The 23,206-nt window shown below is 37.5% G+C and overlaps 1 protein-coding gene across 1 annotated transcript; it reads left to right on the forward strand.

Annotated features, from left to right (window-relative positions):
* The first annotated feature begins 10,440 nt into the window (after positions 1-10,440).
* On the forward strand, positions 10,441-15,164 carry LOC148015497 (flavanone 3-dioxygenase 2-like). Its single transcript, XM_087665610.1, has 4 exons — positions 10,441-11,571; positions 11,692-12,074; positions 12,841-13,168; positions 14,778-15,164. The coding sequence occupies exons 1-4, from the start codon at positions 10,711-10,713 to the stop codon at positions 15,027-15,029; spliced, it is 1,824 nt and encodes a 607-aa protein (XP_087521736.1). The 5' UTR covers positions 10,441-10,710; the 3' UTR covers positions 15,030-15,164.
* Positions 15,165-23,206: the final 8,042 nt, after the last annotated feature.

Raw genomic sequence — 23,206 nt, forward strand, 5'->3', positions numbered from 1 at the left:
ATACAACATCCACCCAACAACAATCAAAATATGGCCTAGTTTCACAATATCAAGGGGGTACGTGACCAAATCCTAATTGGACTATGGACACATTGTATCAAGAGGTATCAACTAGAGAAAACTAGGTACATCTATTTCTTTACATACTTTACTTAAGATGAAAGGTTCTATTAAGGATTCTGATGTTACTATTTTGCATGACAATGGTAGTTCTTATTATTTTATTTTGAAAATTTAGTTAGGTGTATGCAACTAGAGACTAGTCATTCATTGTATGAGGTTAATGCTACATGTCAAGGCATTAGATATAATGGAACATGGAAAATCAAAGGGTTAGAAATTTCTATAGGTACACATAAAGAAAAACATGATTTTCTAGTTGTGCTTATCCAATCTTCAAACATTATCCTTGGTACTATGCCATTTAGACAATAATTCAATCTTGACATTGAATATGATACTCATACTATAACATTTGAATTCCAAGGGCAAACTATTTCTTTGACTAGTGACCCTAAGACTAGATTGTTTCCACTTATTAGTCACATGCAAGCTAAAATAGCACTTAGAAAGCAATAAAAGGTTTACATGATTTTTGTGACTCAAGTAATTAAAAGCATCTCAATCTTTAGCATTGATACCTATATTGAAATTTTTTTAAGAGTTTTATAAGCATTGCTTTATGAATGATTACCCACATGAATTGCCACCATATCGAGGAGATAGATTATAGAATTAAGCTTTTTCTTAGGTTTTTTCCATTGTATAAAGCTCCATTCAGGAACTATCCTTGTATAAAAAAGAAATCCAAATACAAATTGTTAAAAAATAGTTTGATTTGCCCTAATTCTTCTACTTTTGGTACACCTATTTTATTGGTTGAAAAGAAAAATAAAATGTATAGAATGTATATAGGTTATAGAGCTTCAAATAAAGTGATTATTAAAATTTAGTATCTTCCAAATGTCGATGATTTTCTTGATAAACTTAGAGGGGCCAAAATTTTCAACAAGATAGTTCTCAAATCAAGATATCGTCAAATATATGGACTTAGTTGATATATTTTAGACTACATTCAAGGCACGGTTTGGTCACTATGAATTTATTGTTATATCCTTTGGTCTCACTGATGTTACTAGCTACATTTGCACAGATGCTGAATATAATTTTTTAGGATTATCAAGGTTTTGTCATTGTTTTCTTTGATGATACACTTATCTTTAGTAAGTTAGAAGAGGAGCATAAGAGACATCCTAGTATCATATTTGATTTATTGTATAAAAAACATTTATATACAAATCCTAACAAGAGTTTTGTGTTGTCAAAATCAAATTGAATGTTTGGGACACATAATTTCTCTTGAAGGTATCACTATTGACACTAAGAAAATTCAAATTATAAAATATTGGCCTAATCCTAAGAGTATGCAAGCATGAAGTTCAATGCTAAGAGTATGCATAAAAGATTGGTCTAATCTTAAAAGTGTGTACAAAGTTCAATATTTTCTTGGATTAGTATATTCTTTTTGAAAATTTGTCTAGAAACTTTTCATTGATTGCTTTTCCTTTAACTATGTTGTTGCATGAGAATATTATTTTTCATTGGGGCTCTCATCAATAGAAATCATTTGATTTATGTGTTTCACTAGATACCTATGATATTGGTTTTCAATTCTAGTTGTGGTCTAGTCATGGTCAAGAATTACTTCGAGAATTAAAGTTTATGTATCTTTCTCTAATTAAAAAAAGGGTTATCTACAATAGATGTAATTGGAGAAGCTCCCTTAAAAGGTTTCAATAAAGTGATATGAAAAGAATTTTCGAATCTACCAATGAGGAGGAATTCCCATTCTCATTAATCTTATGAACAATGTAGAATTGGCCATTATACATTGAAACTAATTAAATTTAAGTATGCCTTTTACTAGATTCTAACTTTCTCTTTTCAATTTGCAATCACACTAAATCATTTTTTAAATAATTAACAGGCTTAAGCTTCTTGTTGGCTTGGGATGCATATCTTAACTATGATTAATTAATATTTTTAGTCACTTCTTCTAAAATTTATCTATGGTCGCAAGTTAGACTATCTACAATTGGAACATCAGTAGCTATTGTGGTCATGGGAATAGGTAATTTATTTCCATAAACAACTTCAAAATGTGCTCTACATGTAGCAAAATGTGGTGTACTATTGTAAGAAAATTGGAGGATAGGTAGCATCAATCCCATTTGTTTGATCTATCAATGGTATAAGATCTAAAAATATCAATGATAGCATTATTGGTTGATTTTGTCTAGCCATTACTAGTGGAAAGGTGAGCTAAAGTCCATCCTAAAACATAGATTTTTAAACAATGCTATCCAAAAGTAATCACAAAATTGACCACCAACATAATCAAAAAGTATGATTTTAGAAGATCCGTAATAACACAATATTAGTGAGTTTGGGAATCTTCCAATTCTCATTTTTTGAATACTAAAAAGGTGGCACCCGGATAACATGCCCATAAGTTTTTGAAAACCATATGATATGACCTATCATTGGAAAGTGCTTGAAAAATGGAATCTATTGAGCTATAGAGCGCTCAATTTGGAGTTATAGTCTTCAAGTTATGACAAACCCAAAGATTTGACCACGTGTCCCAAACTTATGAAAATTTCCATATTCCCCAATATGGTGTTTAATGAGGAAAGATAGTGTTAATGAAAATTTAGTAACTTGTGGAGCATACAAATTCTTTTTATAAGGAATAAAATACGCATATTTATTGAGTCTATCCATTATTTTCCAAATCATGTGACGGTGTGTGGACATTGTGGAAAGACCAATAATAAAATCTGTAGAATTTTTTTTCCAGTGTCCATTAGACACAGGTAATGGTATGTGATCCATAAGATTTTTCATAACGACCTTTAATGCATTGATACCCAATCCATTCGGATACAAATTTTTCAATATCATGCTTCATTGTAAGTCAATAAAAATATTCTTTGCATGTAACTATTGTAGATTGAATTCTTCTGTGTCCCTTATAAGCACATACATACATTGGAATTATGACAATATTCCTAAAAGGTGCAATAACACACAACTTTCTTTGATAATACAAATAATCATTTACGTAAATGGTGGTGTTAATATTCTAAAATATTTACCAAATAATAAAAAAATCAAAATCTAAAACATAAGTAGAAATCATTGCATCAAAAGTTTGAACTTCCATAATAGAAACATAATTCATATACATAGTTTAAATTTGATTAAAATTAAGCAAATCATGAGATGCAATATTCTCTTTTGGCCTACGAGACTTAATGCATCTGTAATCACATTAACATTACTCCACTGATATTGAGTCATTTTATGAAAATTTTGAATGAAAGAAGCTCAATTAATGTCTTTGTAATAAGAGATTGGTTCAGTAAATATTTTGTGGCATGTTGATGTATTTTGATGAAAACCTCATATTCCATAAGATATTGGTTCAAAATATATAAAGCATGAACTTTATCCAATAATTACTTATCATAAGTAGTGTAGTTTTATTCAAAAGGTTTTAGTTTATGACTCCCATAAGCAATATGATGATCATTTTACATTAAAACTATGCGTGTAGTTTTATTCAAAAGGTTTTAGTTTATGACTCCCATAAGCAATATGATGATCATTTTACATTAAAACTATGCCTATACCTAAATCACTAGAATCAATGATTACAAGAAAGAAAACCTTTTAAAAATCTAGCAATTAAAGAACAAGCCCATGGGCCAAATTTCAAGGTATCCCACAAGCATAGATTTGCCATATTAGGCAATATTTTGTGTAAAATGCATGGAATCTTATTTTCATACGAAAGTGTAGATTTACTACATGAGGCAGCACGAACTTATGGGTTAGTCACCCTTGCAATTTTATGTCTTATCAGCTAGGTTCAGTTTCCTTTTAGCCTCGAGAAAATGTTATGGAATTATGATAATCATTGTATTTTACTAGAATTCACTATGGAATTAAGATTAATTTTATTTTATTTGTTATGGATTTATCTATTTTTTGTATGATTCATGACTTGTTGTATAAGTGCATATGTGTGATATTGGTCACATTATGCCCGTAGATAGATGGAAGGATACATATGTGTTTTATGGTGTGGTGAGAAAATTATTAGATGAAGTTTTAGCGAATACATATTTTGAGAAACACATTTTAATGCATAAAAAGTGTGCACTTCACAATGTGAACATATTATTTTAAATTTTATGCTCCTCTATAGCATGAAAATTTAATATTTATAGGTGCCCACTAGCACAAAAACTTTGCATATACACATGTATAATTTATTTATTTATTATAAAATCTTGAAAATGTTAAAATATGATTTTTCGATGTAAAGGTTAATGAATAGGTTAGCTTTATTTTGTCAAAAAGCAAGTTGTGTAAGATAAGGAAAAGTAAGAAGACAAAAAGACACCTTCAATGTATTTTGAGCACAAAACACTACTTTATAAATAGATATATGGGGGAGGTGCTCACCCATGCATGGGTGGAGATTGTACCTAACCTTATGTTGTGCAAGCTTTGTGATTTTCTCTTCTCTCTTGCATTTGCTTTTCTTATATTTTCTTTCAATGTTTGTCTATATGATGAAGGCTAGCAACAACTTTAGCCTATGAGCTATCAAAACTAGCTCATGGTTCATTGGTTTTTATGGAGTCATTTAGTAAATATTATATGATTTTTCATAAATAGAAGGGCTTGAAAAGAGTATCCAAGTCTCCTAAAGTTAAAAACTTAAAGTCTTCTAGCTCCATGAGATTAGCTTAATTAATATGACATTCTACTCATTGATAGTGTGTCCAATCTTCTTGCACTTCAAACATTGGGTTGAATGAGAGGTTAATAAGCACGTCTTCATATCCCATTGTGCTAGGCAACTTTAGTACCTTTGTCAATACACTAGCATTAACTAGAACATAAGTAAGCACAACCATTTTTAGCTACTTAAAAAGTTTACAATTTTTATAGAGCCTTTTAGGAATGTATATAAATATCTATCATTGTATTTTCTTATTAAAAATATTTAGTTATATTTGATTAGGAGAACTAAAAGGGCCCCTTTTGTGCAGTTCTTATGGTCATATACATTTATATTTTCCAACTTACTTGACCATTTATCTCATCTTTGATGGGGTCATATAGTTTCGTTATTTTTAACTTCTCAAATAATTCAATCATTGACATCTTAATCTTTTCAATATTGCCTTTTGTTCATTATCTTTAGTACCAAAGACCACATAACTTTTATATAAAAGGTTCAAAGTTTTTTGTTTGTGTAATATCAATACATAATCAAAAAATAATCAATTCTAATGCACTCTTGTTTTTCTTGGTGCTCTTACAAGACATTTGAATTAGCCAACTAAGTTGATGAATTGAATTGTCATGGATAGTGGAAATTAATATTCCTAGCAACTATATCACAATGCCACAAACATAAAAGGGGAAAAAACTCAATGATTGGTTTGTTGTTGTTTAACATTATCATATCCATTACTTTTGTGATGGCACATTGATTGTTACAGCCATGTACTATTGATGTACGACATTGAAATAATTCAAGGTGAAGACGTAAGAAATTTATATTGGTGAGCCAAGCATGAGATGTATTCCTCACTACTTATTCTAATTGGCCATAAAATCGATAATAAGCCAAATACTATGGTTTATACTATATTTGACACTATATTTTGAATATGATATTAATTTTTTCATATGATGCTAAATTTAGGTGGGAGTTTACCCAATATGGTTAAGTAGTGTAAGACTCCAATATTTCAAACAAGTTTTAACTAGGAATTCAATATCTACAAGAATAGATTTGGTACATGTTATCAAAATCAATCAAGATAAATGCTGTCAAAGCTTCAAACAAGTTCCAACTTGAAATTCAATATCTACAAGAATCAGATTTGGAACAAATTATCAATATCAATCAACATAACGGTTATCGCAACCCCTTAGAGTTATCGAAAAAGTCAAAAATTCTTATCCAGTCACAATTAACTTTTTGAAAATGCATGGCCTATATATGAAAGTATCTTTCATAGACCTTTTAATTTATTTGAAAATACTCAAGGTGCTTTTGATTAAGAGTAATAAAAGTTTCTTTTTCTTGTACATCTTAATCATTTTCCTTAAGCTTTACCATTAAAGATCACATGAATCTTTTGTAGAGGGTTCAAATAGCCATAAAAATAGTTTTACTTTTATCAATAAGTGTTAAAATTATGATATATTGTAGTGTGTTTTCTTCTGAATTTATTTGTTTTCCCTCTAACAAAAATATTAATGAATCAACTAGATGAGGATTAGACCTATTTAGATTTAGTGCATATGCAAATTATTCTCTATTAGATCTTTTTAACATTCAATAAATACTACACATTAGATCATTTTTTTTAAAAACCCCTCCCCCATCTTGTTTTAGACCTAGATCAATAAGAACATGAACCCCGTGCCCCCCCCCCCCCCCCCCCTTTTGAAATGCTACACACTAGATCAATAAGTATATAACAAAACCCCCTCTTCCCTCTTTTAAAATTTATTCAATAACATTAAATCTTACAATAATGTGTTTCTATTTAAAAATCAAGCTTTTGTAAGAAAAGAACATACTAAAATGAATATGTGAAAAGAGTTTCTAAGTAATGTAGTTGCATAACTAGATCATCTATCCAAGAATATTAATGTAACTAAAGTAGGAAGATCAACCCATAGAATCATAGTCAAGTAAGACCAACTTAATATGCCACCTTTTAGACAAAAATAATACATGCAATAAAAAATATGCTTAGAATGTTCTGAGATCACCAACCTGATTATTGTATGAGATTGTTTATTGTACCAATATTGTAACTCTAACTAATGTTTTTGGCCATAAATGATAATAATGAGCAAACAATTCAGTTTATTGGACTAAACGATGCTCAAAAGTGTAATGCTACTAACATGACTATATTAAAAGGACTATGACTTTGAGAGAGAGAGAGAGAGAGAGAGAGAGAGAGAGAGAGAGAGAGAGAGAGAGAGAGAGAGAGAGAGAGAGAGAGAGAGAGAGCCCAACTTTGTAAGAAAAGGATAAACATAATAAATTAGGGTTTTATGCATCTAAACAAAGACCCTACTAATGTCCTACTACCTCACCTAAAATAATAAATGGTTCACATTATATTCTAAGAATATATTATTCCTAGCTAAACTAAACTAAAAGGGTAGAATGGGAAATGCTATTTGGGTTTCTTGTAAGATAAATCTTCAATATAAGAGCAATGTGGTAGAGATCTAACGAGAACAAAAATCATTTTACTTTTCAGACAACATATGTGCCTCCACAATCTTGTAATCAAGAATATTATCATTGTACATTCATATCCTTTTGGTAGGCTATGATTCTAGCTTTTTGGGCTTGTGGGGGTCTTGTGCCAATATTCAATTATGAATTCCACTATGGAAACATGACAAGGATCAAGGAACTAACATGTTGGCTTGTTGGGAACAAGGAGGTCATGTAGCAGAGTGGGCTTACTTTCTAGTTAAAGGTAAATATACAAAGGTAAATAAAGCTAATTATTTCATCCTCATTTCCAAATAAAGGCATCATTGAAGTTCTTTTAACATAGTTAAAGCTCCTAATTTTTCTAGATTTGGCTTACTCCCAATTCTTGTATAATGGCTTGTAATTCTTTATATGAAACGAATATATTTGATGCTAATGTAAATTTGGATGCACATATTTTAATAATTGTCCACTAACATAGTACTCATATTTTTGTGTATAATTGGTGTGAGACATCTTTCTTTGCATTTGAAAAAAAAAAGCTATTCTCATGATTGCAGTCAAAACATTGCAATACTTTCACAAGTACAGAATAGACCATCACTCCCCTCTATAGAGACCAAAAGCAACTTACTTGGAATTTCTTAAATGTGTATCACAAAATGGGATGTAAAAAGGCTTGAAATTTTTCCACACAAATTTTTTTTGGAAGTTGACATTAAGGCCTCCAAAAGACCCTATTTACATAGTATTTCTACAATTCATGATTAGATAAAAACATTTTTACCAAGGAATTCAAGTCTTCTTTCATGTAACATCAGACTTGACATAATCTTTATTTCTTTTGAAAAGTGCTTTAAATGCTTGAGCCCAACTTGTACTTGCAGCTTTGAGGAGGGAATTCCTCATTAAATGTAGTAAATGTACTTTTCAATTTCTACTCCCATAAGGAATTTGGAAACTTTTTTATGGGAGAACCATAAGCACTACACAAATCATGTTTGTGAGGGAGAATGATTGATGGATGGCATAATATCATACTAAATTACTTCAAGGATAATAATCATTTTTCTAATGGAGAAATGTTGCATCATCAAGGAAGCTTGAACACTTGACTTACCTAAGATCATGGTGGTTGTCTCTCTTTGTGTGATTAACCATGCTAACATTTAAAATACCATGAAGCAATGCAATACTATGTTGAAGATTGTAATCATAGAGCTTTTTAGAGAGAAAGTTTTTGAACATAATGAATATAACATTTACACAACTTGTGTATCATTACATAAGAATACTAGTGTTGATGTTGTGTACATCAATATACATACTATTTTGTTAACGGTGTGTTCAAAACATCACTCAACAACATAACTAAGATGTCAAGTTAACAAGCCTAATAAGAGGACTTAAAATAAAGTTGAACTTATGACCTTTTAACTTGCCATGAGCTGTACTGTGAGATCCCATCATAATAGCATCATACATGCACGTAAAATTCTACACATACTAGGGCTCTTTATTTTTTTAATGTATGTATTAAATGACTTATTATTCTACATTAAAACTTTATACTTCTGACATTGATAGTATGTGCAACAAAAGAGAAATACATAGATCCATGCTTGTTGATGATAAACCCATGAAGGTGTTATTACAAGAGTTCTTGCAAGAACTTGGACCTATATGTGGTAAACATGCATGAGAAATTTCAACATTGAACATGCATGAAGTGTTTCCAAAAGTCTGTGAGACTTGGGCTAAGTCATCAAGAAGAACCATCTATTTATTCTAATCAAAGTTGTATATGGAGGATATTAGAATGTTACTCTTTCACTTGGTTCATGATAAAACTATTTGAGTCCCTTTCTAGCCTTGTTGAATACTTTTCAATGTTATGCAAGAACATTCTAATTGAGATTTGTTATTGGTGAGAAAGCCTTTTGTTGATGACAAGTCATAGTTTTAATTGGGGCATATGAAGCCTTCATGATTAAAGTACTTAATTTGAGTGTTAGAAGAAATAGTTTGAGATTTCCAAATTAGTAGAAAAGGTGAAATTTACACACACAAGATAGAGAATATCATGTTAGCAATCATTATGGCCTTTGAGAACAAGAAGTAAAAGGTACAAAGTTAGCACAAGTAAAAGGAAAAAGATCTAGTTAAAAGCATTGAGTGAAAAAGGAGAAAAGAAGACAAATTATCACCTCTACATGTAAGAGCATTCAGAGATAAGTCTTACATGTGACAAATAATAGTTACCAATCTATTAGATACTTATAATACAATTGAAAAAATCAAGAAAAAAAACTACATGTAAAAAATGCAAGTTAGAAAATATTGATGAGAAAATGAGATGAACAAGAAGGAAAAGTCTTCTATTAATATTTAGTAAAGTTTTGTAAAAGAAGAAGGGCCCAAAATGCTAATGTTTACCTTATAGCTAACCAAATATCGCCATGTAAATGTTTAAAGACTAATATTTGTTTGTATTACTCACTTTGTCTCATTAAAAGGCATACAGTTGTGCCATATACCTTGCCTTTTTTTTATAGGGTCAAAAGAAGGGATTGCATTCTATTGATATTCTAATGCATGCATCATGCCATGATGTTACAAGTTGTGCATGGTTTGCCCTCCTAAAGTGCTCTAATGCATGCACATAAAGAACCAAGTTGCACATTGTCTTGTCTTTCATTTGGATGCATTCTATGTTTTTTACCTACCATTGGAATTTTGAAAGATAGGTTAAAATTCAAGCTTGTCTTGATGACAACATATAAGTTTTTGGATATTTTAGTTATAAAATTGACTTAATATCATTTTCTTTTTTAATCTAAGATTGGGTTGAAATTCAAGTTTGTCTTAATGAAAATATATAGGTTTTTGGATATTTTAGTTATAAAATCGGCTTAATATCATTTTCTTGCCCTAGGATTAAACCAATGGTATATCAATCTCTTCCTTTGTTTTCTATTTGATGGGGAAAAAGATTTTTCTATTGCATGTGAGTACGAGAAAGTGGGGACTTGAGCTATACAAGTCAATGGAAGAGATGGGGAAGGTTCCGGGAAGGAGGGATGAGCTACAAGGTTAGAGCATGCTTATAAACTGTATCATACCCCACTTGATCGATCTGCATATCAATTTCTTGATCGCTTCCATCCAATCTTGTAGGTGGGGGATGCCAAGTCGAGCTTGAGCCTTGGACCCCCTCTAAGCCACGCTTCTTTTCCCCAACAAAACTATAAATTGAGGCCCACACCTTGGATGCCCAGCTGACACACCCCCGCTCTCTCTCTCTCTCTCTCTCTCTCTCTCTCTCTCTCTCTCTCTCTCTCTCTCTCTCCTTCAAATTGATATCTGTGAGGTCAATGGTTCCTTCAATTGAGTCAGATTTCGAGGCTACACGGCTCACAACGGCTACAAAGAGCTGCAGGGAAGTGAGATCAGAGAGGGACCGGCAGCAAGCCATGGTGACTGCTGAACCTCTCATACTACGCTGCGCGAGAGAGCGAAGGAGGAGGAGGAGGAGGAGGAGCAGAAGATCATCATCGGCGCCAACGATAATATATTCACGTATTAAGGCACCAGGCAATGAGATTCGTAAGAGCAGGAGGAGAAGCAGACCGGGGCCTTCGACAAGGTCAGCGCCTGCATTGCGGAAGGTAGCTAAGGCGAGGCGGGGGCAAATAATTACAGATAAGAGTGTGGGATCAGGTATTGCTGCGGAAGAAGGGAATAGTAATCATAATAGTTTTAGTATTAGTATTAAGGAGGAATTGGGTATGGAGGTACTGGGTGGCGGGGGTGAAGCATCATCCAGGATTACCATTGATGATAATGGTAATTGCAGTAGTAATAGTAATAGTAGTCTGCCTCGCAGCGAAACGTCAAGGCTTCAGATCGTTACTGATAGTAATGATACTAATAATAATGATGATAACGATAATATTAATAATACTAAAGATAAGAAGGAGGAGGAGGAGGAGGGGGGTGAATTGCGGCTGATATACGATATTGGGTGGGTGCGGAGCATCAAGGAGCTCGTCGACGGCGGGATCGACAGCGTTCCCGCGCAGTACATCCAGCCCCCGCAGGAACGCCCCCTCCTCGCCGAAGTGTGCCTCGCAAGCGACATCCCCACAATCGACATGCGCGACCTCCTGGGGCCACGCCGCCACCACGTCATCGACTCCCTCCACCATGCATGCCGAGCCTGGGGATTTTTCCGGGTATTTTTTCTTCTTCTGTTCCATTAAATAATCAGCTCAATTATATTCAAATTACCCATGAGTATATTCGTCCATCCACTTAATAGCGTAATTCTTATTATAGTAAATTATTTGCTGCAGGTCACCAATCACGGCATCCCCGAGCTCGTCATCGAGAGCATTCTCGCCGACGTGGAAGCCTTCTTCCAGCTTCCATTGGCAGAGAGGACGGGCTGCATCAATAGCAACAATAATAACGATGACCGCGATACTCATCCTAACGACGACTGCAACAAAGTCAGCAGCCCCGCCAGCTCTGATTCAACCACCACTAACACCTCCTCTAGTAGTGGGATTGCCTCTAGGGGTTGTAAGGCTGATGACTTGCTCCGACATCCTCCCGTGACTTATGTGACCAGCTTTAACCAGCGTAAGGAGAAGCTCCTCAACTGGAAAGACTCCCTCCGCTTCTATTACTCCCCCCTCCACATGGACAACTTCAAACAGCTCCCTTCCATCTGCCAGTAAGTCATATAGCTTACATTCTTCCCTTTTGCCTTGCTTATTGCATTGAAGAAGAGAGAAATGCAAATCAAAGAAAAAAAATGATATCATTCACCCTAACCCATTCCTTCGGTCAGCACCCTCTGCCCTTCATAAACCTAAGTGAACCACACACACAAGATCCCTCCCAATAAGTATCCTTGGGTATATTATGGATTCAATTCACCCCAACATGATCTTGCAACTTAAACTCACATCACAAGATTGACTAAGAAAAACCTAAGTATCTATGTAGATGTCTTTTAAGTCCAAAACTTAAGGCATAGTGGTAATTTATAGCTCTTGCAAATCGTTAATAATCTTCAAATGTTTGCTCAACACTTAGTGATGCAACGTTGATTATTCTAACACTCTAAATAAAGATATTGTAACTAGTGAAAGATTTCCTATATCACACATCTTGCACATAAAATATCTAATGCGGAAGGACAGTCCATCCACATTCTTGTATACTCTTCAATTTTCAACTTAAAGAAACATAAGCAAATTATATGTAGTTTTTTTATTAATCCAAAATTTGCTTGATGCATATGCCTATATAGTCAAACCCTTACATATGTAGAACTATAGAAGGGTGGACTTGAATTGTAGAAAGCAAGTTTAAGGAACAAAGGATTTCCACTAAGTCCCTTTCAAAAGAAAAAATATCAAGTCCCTTGTATGAAGCATGCCGATTCCTTTTTTATGATCAATGATGCATCATGACGATTTCTTTATTTTATGTAGGAATGTGGTCTTTGAGTTTTGTAAGGAGGCTCAAGGCCTAGGTGATAGGCTTTATGAAGCCATATCAGAGGGCTTGGGCTTAGGCAAACAAGGTCTAAAGGAGTACATGGAAGATAAGAAGGCACCTATACATGTGAATATGCACTACTATCCACCATGCCCCAACCCTAGCCTTACATATGGCTTGGGAAGCCACTCAGACCCAAACATCCTCACACTTCTCCTTAGCAACCAAGTGAATGGTCTTCAATTCTTCAAGGATGGAAGTTGGATAGGTGTTGAGTCGAATCCGCAATCCTTACTTGTTAACATTGGTGACCAACTACAGGTGTGTGCCTAAACCCTCTCTAGTTTGTTAGAAGTTATTTTCCATTGCATTTATTCACTAGCATTGTTATGTATGCATGCTTCCTTAGAATTTGGAGCACAATAATTTGATAGTAAGGTCCCCAGTGATCCTCACAATCTTAGTAACTTGATGCATTCCCATGTAATCCCCATTCCCATGTGGGTAACTTATAATGTCATGTTGTGTTCTATTTTAAATTATTCTTTCAATGATCGTTGAAGGCTTCGTGTGGCATAATGTGCAAATGTGGAATTACAATAAGGAGTATGGAAAGTTGTGCTTATTCTTTTGCTTGAAAACAACATGATACTAAGCTTCTTGATATGATGGCCGAATGTGGAATTGGAATAAGAAGTGTAGAAAGTTGTGCTTATTCTGTTGCTTGAAAACAACACAATTAACGTCACTCAGTGTGGATCCACATTGAATTGATGTTGGCGTTGTTAGGTTTTGGATTTGAATTGAGATACGCATGGATAATGGGCTAGAATTCTTAGCACAACGTCTAGATATGCATGATATTGATGTTGTTATGGATGACTTTGACACAATGCCAATTTGTTGCAAAGGGATGAAGATCATTGGGAGCTTTAGGGACTATACATGATTGCGTATAAGTTGCGTCCTCCTAAAGAGGAAAAACGGGCGCGGATTGGTCAACATGGATCCTCCCCTTTCGTGCATTACTTTTTCTTTTGCATAGTTTTGTAGGGTACTCTTTGATTCTACCCTATCTCAATCGGACTCCTCCGGAATCCTTAGCCTCACGTTCTCTCGCGCGCTCTCGCTCTCTCGCTCTCTCTCGTACCAAAGTAAGTATCCTAGCACCGCGAAATGGGTGACAGCTCATGTCCAGCTCACTACTATCAAAGTACCAGGTTGCGGCCTCTGATTGGATGATGCTTTGCACGACAGCCGAGGCGAATAGCAAATGAGCACGCGGGAGATCTGAGAGAGACAGAGACAGAGACAGAAGCCAATTAGGATGCTGCAAGCTTTTACGGGTGGCACGACGAGACTGGCTGAGGGTGGAGGTGGTGGCGGAATGCATCAATTGAGAGAGTGACACCCATCACAAATTCTCTTGAGCTCGAGCCTCGTCGGTAGATATGAGAGAGAGAGAGAGAGAGAGAGAGAGAGAGAGATTAGTATTACAGTAACAGGGGTGCTAGAGAAAGGAATAGAGAGAGAGTAGTATAATAGTAACAGGGATGCTAGAGAAAGCAATAGAGAGAGAGAGAGTAGTATAATAGTAACAGGGATGCTAGAGAAAGCAATAGAGAGAGAGAGAGTATTCTAGTAAGAGATATATGAGAGAGAGTGTGTGTGCGTGTAGTATTCTTGTAAGAGGTCCTACTACTACTCACTAGAGAGAGAGAGAGAGAGAGTGTGTGTGTGTGGTATTCTAGTAAGAGATCCTACAAGTAACTAGAGAGGAATATAGTGAGAAATGTATGAGAGAGAGAGAGAGAGAGAGAGAGAGAGCTACATATATTGCGCCACCTGTCCAGCCGCGGCCTCTACTGACGCTCGTTTTGCTTTTTCTCTTTTTCTTTTTGCTTTTCTGGCCGCGGTCGGTGGGTCCCAGATCTTGACAAACGGCGAATACAAGAGCGTGGAGCATCGCGTGGTGACCAACTCCGAGCGGCCGCGTGTCTCGGTGGCGACGTTCTTTGGGCCCGCCCAGGATACGATGGTGGGCCCCCACCCCAGGTTCGTTGGGCCCGACCGCCCGCCCTTGTACAAGGCCACCGCCTACACCGACTACGTGGCCAACTTCTACAACAAAGGCCTCTCCCGAAAGGCCAGCCTCGACTTTGCCAGCCTCCCTCCATGTTGACTTCCTCACACACCCCACATTCCAGAAAAGACCCATTCATACCTACATCTCCATAGCTATCTACCTTATCGCATCATTCTTAACTTTAACCTCCAATTAAACCCTATTCTTCAGTCACATCCCTAATCCTAGTCCCCCCCCCCCCCCCCCCCCCCCCCAAAAAAAAAGTTCACCCTTAATGAATTTGAATTATTCAAATCAAGTACCTCTCCTAATGTAACACCTTTGTGCAGAGTCGGTGGATTTCTAATTCAAACATGATTTCATGAAAGCTCTACATTCAAATAATTCAATGGCTTGCACCCATGGATTCTCTTCACTTTGAAATTTTGAGGCTGCAATTGTGATACCTGTGCATACCACTTTGAACTTATCACAAGTTTACTCTTTTTAAGTAACTTTTTTAAAATATAGGGAGCTTTCTTCTAGGACTATAACAAACCTTTTGGAATCAAAAGTTTGGGGAATGTGAGTCGTTACAAAAGACTATTCGACATGCGTACATTCACAAACTTCTGTGTCATAAAGTATCTTCCTAAAGCAACTAGAATGGAGTTGGCATATTAACGAAAGTAGTTAAAGTAGTTCCCCTTACCACGTGAAGTTGCTCTATTGCTTGAATAAAAACTTGACAACATATAGACACCCTTTACAAAGTTGATGTGCTACCTTTAGGAAGCACCATCATTCTCAATATCACATACTTTTGGTTCACCAAACAACAATCCTATTCACAATGCTTGTCCCAAGATTTATGGAGGCACACATCCTCTATTGATAAATCATGAAGTGTTGGAAAGTATTTTTGCACACTTTAGTGCTTAAATCTAAAATTTGGTTCATCTTGTTGTAAGAGTTGATTTCATAAAGTTAAGAACTAAATAATGTAGTGCTATGCTTCTTGTATCCTATAATACTTTACAAAAGTTAATACGTTTACAATCATATTATGATCTGTCATTGTAAGAATATATGCTATAATACTTTACGAAAGTAAAGGGGTCTACAATCATATTATAAGCCATTGTTATAAGGATATAGGAGCTTAATAAACCTTGCCCCACAACCAATTATAGAACTCAAAAAAGAAACCTTATATGTGATTGGCAAATTAACATGCCACCAAGTTCAGGTGTGATGCAAACAACTACACACATGCAAGAACATAATGCAAACGCTAACAATGATGTATTATGGAGCAACACTTGAGTTGATAAGGAGCACATGCTCTATATATATTGAGCTATCCCATATGAAGGAGAATGAAGTCTATAGTGTAATAGAAAAAACTTAATGTCTAAAAATTGCAAAAATCAACAATGAAGTTTGTATCTCCTTAGAACACTACAAGGATATAAGGGTATGGCGACGCCCACTAGCGATGAGAAATAGTGGCGTCACTATTAGCGTCGCAAATAGCGACGGTACCCAGAGGAAAAAAACGCGAGCCGAAACCCGAGTGCATCATTTTTCGCGCATTCACGAAAGAGAGAGTGAAAGGGAGAGCGAGAGGGAGAGTGAGCATCTTGCTGAGAGGGAGAGAAAGAGACAAAGAAGGAGAAAGAAGGCTTCTCATTGCCACCGCCGCCGCCGCCACCGTTTGCGAAGAAGAGGAGGAGGTGTACGGAGGGCAAAGAGGAGTCGTCATTGCGAAGAGGAGCCACCAAACCCTTCTTCGAGCTTTTACGGTGAGTGCATTGTCCATTCTTGCTTTGCTTTTGTGTTTTCTCTCTCTCTTTTACTTGTTTTTGGTATAATTCGTGTGTATTGAGAGAGAGAGAGGAAATGAGAGAGAAAGAGAGGGAGAGGGTGAGGGAGGGAGAGGAAATGAGAGAGGGAGAGGGAGGGGGAGAGAAAGAGAGGGAGAGGGAGAGGGGGAGGGAGAGAAAATGGGAGAGGGAGGAGTTTTCTCTCTCTCTTTTACTTGTTTTTGGTATAATTCGTGTGTATTAAGAGAGGGAGAGGAAATGAGAGAGAAAGAGAGGGAGAGGGAGAGGGAGGGAGAGAGAAAGAGAGGGAGAGGGAGAGGGAGGGAGACATTAAATATAATAGGAAAATGAGATAGGGAGAGGAAGAGGAAGAGGGAGAGGGAGGGAGAGGGAGAGGGAGGGAGAGAGAAAGAGAGGGGGAGGGAGAGGAAAAGAGAGAAAAAACATTAAACATAATAGGGAAAGAGAGAAAGAGAGGGAGAGGGTGAGGGAGGGAGAGGAAATGAGAGAGCGAGAGGAAGAGAGAAAAGGAACTGAGAGAGGGAGAGGAGAGAGAAAAAGAGAGAAAAAACATTAAACATAATAGGGGAAGAGAAAAAGAGAGGGAGAGGGTGAGGGAGGGAGAATAAATGAGAGAGGGAGAGGAAGAGAGCAAAAGGAAATGAGAGAGGGAGAGGAGAGAGAAAAAAAGAGAAAAGATGTTAAACATAATAGGAAAAGAGAGGAAGAGAGGGAGAGGGTGAGGGTGAGGGAGGGAGAGGAAGAGAGAAAATGAAATGAGAGAGGGAGAGGAGAGAGAAAAGGAAATGAGAGAGAGAGAGGAGAGAGAAAAAGAGAGAAAAAACATTAAATCTAATAGGGAAAGAGAGAAAGAGAGGGTGAGGGTGAGGGAGGGAGAGAAAATGAGAGAGAGAGAGAGGAAGAGAGAAAAGAAAATGAGAGAGGGAGAGGAGAGAGAAAAAGCATTAAACATAATAGGAAAAGAGCGAAAGAGAGGGAGAGGGTGAAGGAGGGAGAGGAAATGAGAGAGGGAGAGAAAGAGAGAGAAAAAATGAGAGGGATAAAAAATGAGAGAAAGAGAGAAAAAATTTGAGAGAGGGAGAGGAGAGAGAAAAAGAGAGAAAAAACATTAAACCTGATAGGGAAAGAGAGAAAGAGAGGGAGAGGGTGAGGGAGGGAGCATATACGAGAGAGGGAGAGAAAGAGAGAAAAGGAAATGAGAGAGGGAGAGGAGAGAGAAAAAGAGAGAAAAAACCCATATACCTAATAGGGAAAGAGAGAAAGAGAGGGAGAGGGTGAGGGAGGGAGAGGAAACAAGATAGGGAGAGAAAGAGAGAAAAGGAAATGAGAGAGGGGGAGGAGAGAGAAAAAAATGAGAGAGGGAGAGGAGAGAGAAAAAGAGAGAAAAAACATTAAACCTAATAGGGAGAAGAGAAAGAGAGGGAGAGGGTGAGGCAAGGAGAGGAAATGAGAGAGGGAGAGGAAGAGAGAAAAGGAAATGAGAGAGGGAGAGGAGAGAGAAAAAACACTAAACATAATAGGGAAAGAGAGAAAGAGAGGGAGAGGGTGAGGGAGGGAGGGGAAATGAGAGAGGGAGAGAAAGAGAAAAGGGAATGAGAGAGAGAGAGGAGAGAGAAAAAGAGAGAAAAAATATTAAACCTAATAGGGAAAGAGAGAAAGAGAGGGAGAGCGTGAGGGAGGGAGAGGAAATGAGAGAGGGAGAGGAAAAGTAGTTTTTTTTCTTTTCTTGTTTATTGTTGTTTAGTTTTCTTATTTTTTGTTGTCCTAGTAGTAGTAGTAGTAGTAGTATTTTCTTCTTTTCTTGTTTATTGTTGTAGTAGTAGTAGTTGTTGTTATTGTTTTCTTTTTCTTTTTCTTTTCTTGTTTATTATAGTGGTTGTAGTCATGGTAGTGGTAGTGGTAGTGGTAGATGTGGTGGTCATAGTTGTGGTCGTAGTCGTGGTAGTGGTAGTGGTACGTAGTCGTGGTCATAGTCGTGGTCGTGGTCATCGTAGTCATGGTCGTGGTCATCGTAGTCATAGTTGTGGTCGTGGTCGTGATCGTAGTCGTGGTCGTAGTCATAGTCTTAGTCGTGGTCGTGGACTTCATCGTAGTCATAGCCATGATCGTTAAAGAAAATGAGAGAGGGGAGGAAGAGAAAAAAGAAGAAAGAACGAGAGAGAGGAAATAAATATACAACATAATAAAGAAAGAGAAAAAGAGAGAGAGATGGAAGGAGAGGAGATAATGAATGGATAAAAAACAAAGAGAGAGTGGTGGCGAGGTCCGGTGCAATACCACGAGATGGGAAACACTCCGACATATATATGTTAATCTGTGGGTGGGTGGAGACTTTACGTACGTTAATTTTTGCTGAGTTACAAGAGAAGAAATCCCTTCTCAAACAATTTAAGAAAGAAAAAAAGAATGATAATAAAAACAAATTGTTTGTCGTAACATAGACAAAATGGAAAACGATAAAGGTCTTGTTATTCAAGATCGCGAGGCATATCTTAATCAGCATGTCCCATGTCCTTGCTCTTAATGCAAGCTGGCAATTAGAGGAAAACGTCGATTGTCTATAGAACACATACGAGGCTTTGGCGAGTTTCAATCTGAGATAATTGATCAGGCGATTTTGGATTTTCAGTAAACGGTAAGAAAAGTTAATATCAATCATGCATTGTACTCGCAAGCTAATTGAATACCATATACAAGAAGATTGGGTGTAGCTAGAAAATTTTCTATCCAAGGAGGCGACGTCTCGTCCGAAGGAGGAGTGCACCCTTTGCGGCCAATTAGAAGAGTTCGTGGCATGTGATGGATGGAGTGCCTGAGCCAATCCACCACTTGGAAGGTACTACCCAATCTATACCGTCAATACCAGAGGAGACATGCAGTCTTCAAGACCTACCTATAATCTTGGAGCCTGAGATGGAGGCAATGATCAATGCATTGATTCCCATGGATGTCGAGACTTCTGATCCGCTTAGAGAGGAAGCATCCATACCATTATGTGATGGGTGCCGAGTATCTCACCTGAAGACACTGCTTGCACTCCTAAGTGTGCAAGCAAAGATGCGAGTGCGACCAAGTTGTTGAGGTACCTTGTATGTACGCTTCATTGATTTCTTTTCGGCACTATTATTTAAAAAAAATTATGCTTTTTCAAGGTGTTTTATGATTTTTTTCAGGTTACTGAAATATCATATATTACCACTTGCAAATACCATGCCTGAGGCTCATGATGATGCACGACATGTTTTACGAAAGCTTGGCATGGACTACAACAGTATCCATGCATGTATCAACGATTGCATACTGTTTCGAGGAGAATACAAGACTATGGAGACATGTCCAAATTGCGGTGCTCACAGGTATCGACAGGACTTGCAAGGGCAAACCATCCCTCAAAAAGTTCTTAGACACTTTTTGCTTATCCCCCACATAAACCACATGTTTCGTACGTCCGGCATGGCGAGCTTGACAACTGGTATGCGCAGAATAGGTCCACAGATTGGGTTCAACGAATATCAGCGGATTCATGCGCATGGAGCCACATTGTCTCTACCTTCTCCCAGGCTTTGCCCGAGAGCCAAGGAATCGGCTCGGTCTTGCAATGGATGGCGTGAACCCATTAGGTCTGCACTCAACTTCTTGTAGTGTGTGGCCTATAGTCCTTGTCAACTACAATATCCCTCCTTGGCTTTCTACAAAGAAAGGACATCTCATTCTTAGCTTACTCGTCCCCGGCCACTACAAAATCAAAAATATGGACGTGTATCTTCGTCCATTAGTCGAAGACCTTAAGATTTTGTGGGAAGAGGGGGTCACCGTGTAAGATATGAGCAAGCACGATGGTCGACGGTCTGCCAATATTCGAGCCATTCTCATGTGGACGATGCATAACTTTCCTGGATTCGGAGAGTGCTCAGGTAAATAGGCTTCCATTCTCGTTGGTAATATCTATATTTTATCTCATTCAAGTTTGAATTCACTGGATAGAGGTGTTGGAGCAGGTCTGGTTACCCCAGGTTATCATGCATGTCCATTGTGCGGGCCATAGTTAGACTCCCAAAGGTCACGAACCATGAAGAAGATGGTATATCAAGAACACGCCGCTTTCTTGCCAGAGGGTCATGAACTCAGGGAAGGTTTTTCTTGGACGACCTCCAACACATATGAATGCCGCAAGCTGGTACGAGCTGAAAAAGGTCCACGCGGAGTCACATCCAAACGGAATGCGATAGTTCTCAGTTTTCTATGAGTTGCCATATTGGACCCACTTACAGATCAACCACTTGTTAGATCCCATGCATATTTTCAAGAATGTGGGCAGCTTGCTATGGGATCACATAACAGGAAAGAGAGATACTATAGAGGCACGAATGGATTTGAAGGAGGTAGGCAAGATGGAGGCGCTTTGGCCCCAATCAAGTGTTGATGGTCGCGTGCAACTACCTTGCGCTCCTTGGGTTTTGTCCACTAAAGAAGAGCACATTGTGAAGTAGTCAAGTCTATCTGCACTCTGACGGGTATGATGCGTTCTCTCAGGTCTGCATTTTCTAAGGACGACCAATTATCATGGCTAAAATCCCATGACTAGCATAAGATATGTCAGATTTGTACTACGAATGGATTGTAATTGGCATGCACATTTCGCTATTTGGAGTGTAGCCATTGTTCATAGTGCTTTCTCATTTGTGGCAGTTTGTACTACCGATCGTGATCGCAGGATGCCTTACTCCAGAAATATATGGGGCCATTTACAGGTTGTTGACTTTGGTGCAATGGATCTCACAGAAGGAGATTAAGACGTCCTCTATTGAATCCACGGGGCGGGGAGCAGTGGAGACGGCCTGTCTCTTTGAGAAATACCTACCTACCAGCATGCTCACGATACAAATCCACCTTCTTGTGCATCTTGTAGATGAAGTGGAGATTGTTGGACCTGTCCATACGCGATGGATGTTGTTCTTGGAGCGCTTCATGAAAACCCTGAAAGGCTTTGTGCGATAACGAGCTCGGCCAGAAGGTAGCATGGTTGAAGGTTGGTTAGTGTCTGAGGAGCTAGTGCATATTTCACAATGGCTACCAATGGTAGATCCAGACAACAAAATGATATGGTCGCTGAAGGACGATGATAGACTGACCGAAGATGTGGTAGTTGAAAATGGGATAGAAAAAAGAATGGATGTTGCAATGGAGGAGAACGTGAATCGCTTTTGTATGTTGCACCATGCCTCTATGGAGACGTGGCTTGCCAGGTACCGGATTGCTAGGCAAGATCGAGAGGAAGCGTAATTTGAATTTCAACGTAATACACACCATCGACCTATTCGATATCCCGAGGGCATGGAGGAGATGCCACAGTTCATTCAACGCAATGGTTGCATGGAGCTTTGACCGTAGCGTCTCGCGAAGGGGCGGAGGTCTCAATTGAGGAGTGGGAATTCTCGAGGGGATGTAGTCCAAAGGTGATGACATGTTTAGGATTTGTCGTATCTATATTTTATATGCAACAACTAATTTGAGTGTTTCAATGTACAGTACAAAATATATAGTGCAACGTGGTCGCGCGGACGGCATTTTCGCGTGGAGCGTATTGACAAAATGCGCTTCACAATGGGCTGTGGTATCATGGCAAGGTTCGAGCAGGAGATCCGACGACGAGCAACGGATCCAAACACGGTTATAGATGAGATAGAGTATTTTGGGAACTTACAAAGTATTGTTACGGTGGATTACCGTAGTTTCTCCATGATACTATTCGATGTGTAGTGGTTCAAAGTGGTACTTGAAGGAGCTGGAGCAATAGTTCGACGAGGTCCATTTGGATTTCTCGAAATAGATTCTGAAAAAAAATGGACAGATTTGTGTGACACCTTTGTGTTGCCGGTCCATTGTGAACATGTGCATGAACTCATTTGTTTGTTAATTGTATTATGACATGGTACATGTCACAATAGTTTAATCTCTCTTGTAAATGTTTGTGAACAGGTAATCTTCTATCCAAACCCTGACAACCTCGATGGTGATATGCTATACCTTCAGCTCCCTGAAGTGTGAGAGTATATGATCAAAGCGATGTTTCGAGCATAGATGAGGACAATATGCAAATAGAGGGGTCGATATTGCAAGGGGTGGAGGCCATCGAAAGCTTGGAGCATATAGAGGAGCCATCATCGCCTAACAAGGATGGAAATACAGGAGTCCAAGAATTCTTTGAGAACGAGGTGGACTCATTCTTTTGTGGTGACATGTCTATCGACCTTCTAGTGTATGCGGAGTTGTGTCAGGAGATTGACATGGGACCATAAGATACTTCATACTTGGAGCATCCACTTACTCAATTCGTTGACTAATCGCTTATAAGGGTACATAAGATATGCATTTTAAGTGAGATCATTTTTTAAGGATTTATATTATTGTGCTTTATATGATTTAAATTGATTATACTAACATCAT

This window comes from Lygodium microphyllum, chromosome 24, assembly GCF_053477565.2.
Source record: "Lygodium microphyllum isolate KBCC chromosome 24, Lygodium_microphyllum_v1.1.10, whole genome shotgun sequence".
In the NCBI taxonomy this organism is placed as follows: Eukaryota; Viridiplantae; Streptophyta; class Polypodiopsida; order Schizaeales; family Lygodiaceae; genus Lygodium; species Lygodium microphyllum.

Excerpts from the sequence above, each read along its gene's own strand:
- LOC148015497 (XM_087665610.1), top strand. The coding sequence starts at position 10,711 with ATGGTTCCTTCAATTGAGTCAGATTTCGAGGCTACACGGCTCACAACG. Across the intron at positions 11,572-11,691 it reads GAGCCTGGGGATTTTTCCGG|GTCACCAATCACGGCATCCC; the intron begins GTATTTTTTCTT and ends TATTTGCTGCAG. Across the intron at positions 12,075-12,840 it reads CAGCTCCCTTCCATCTGCCA|GAATGTGGTCTTTGAGTTTT; the intron begins GTAAGTCATATA and ends TATTTTATGTAG.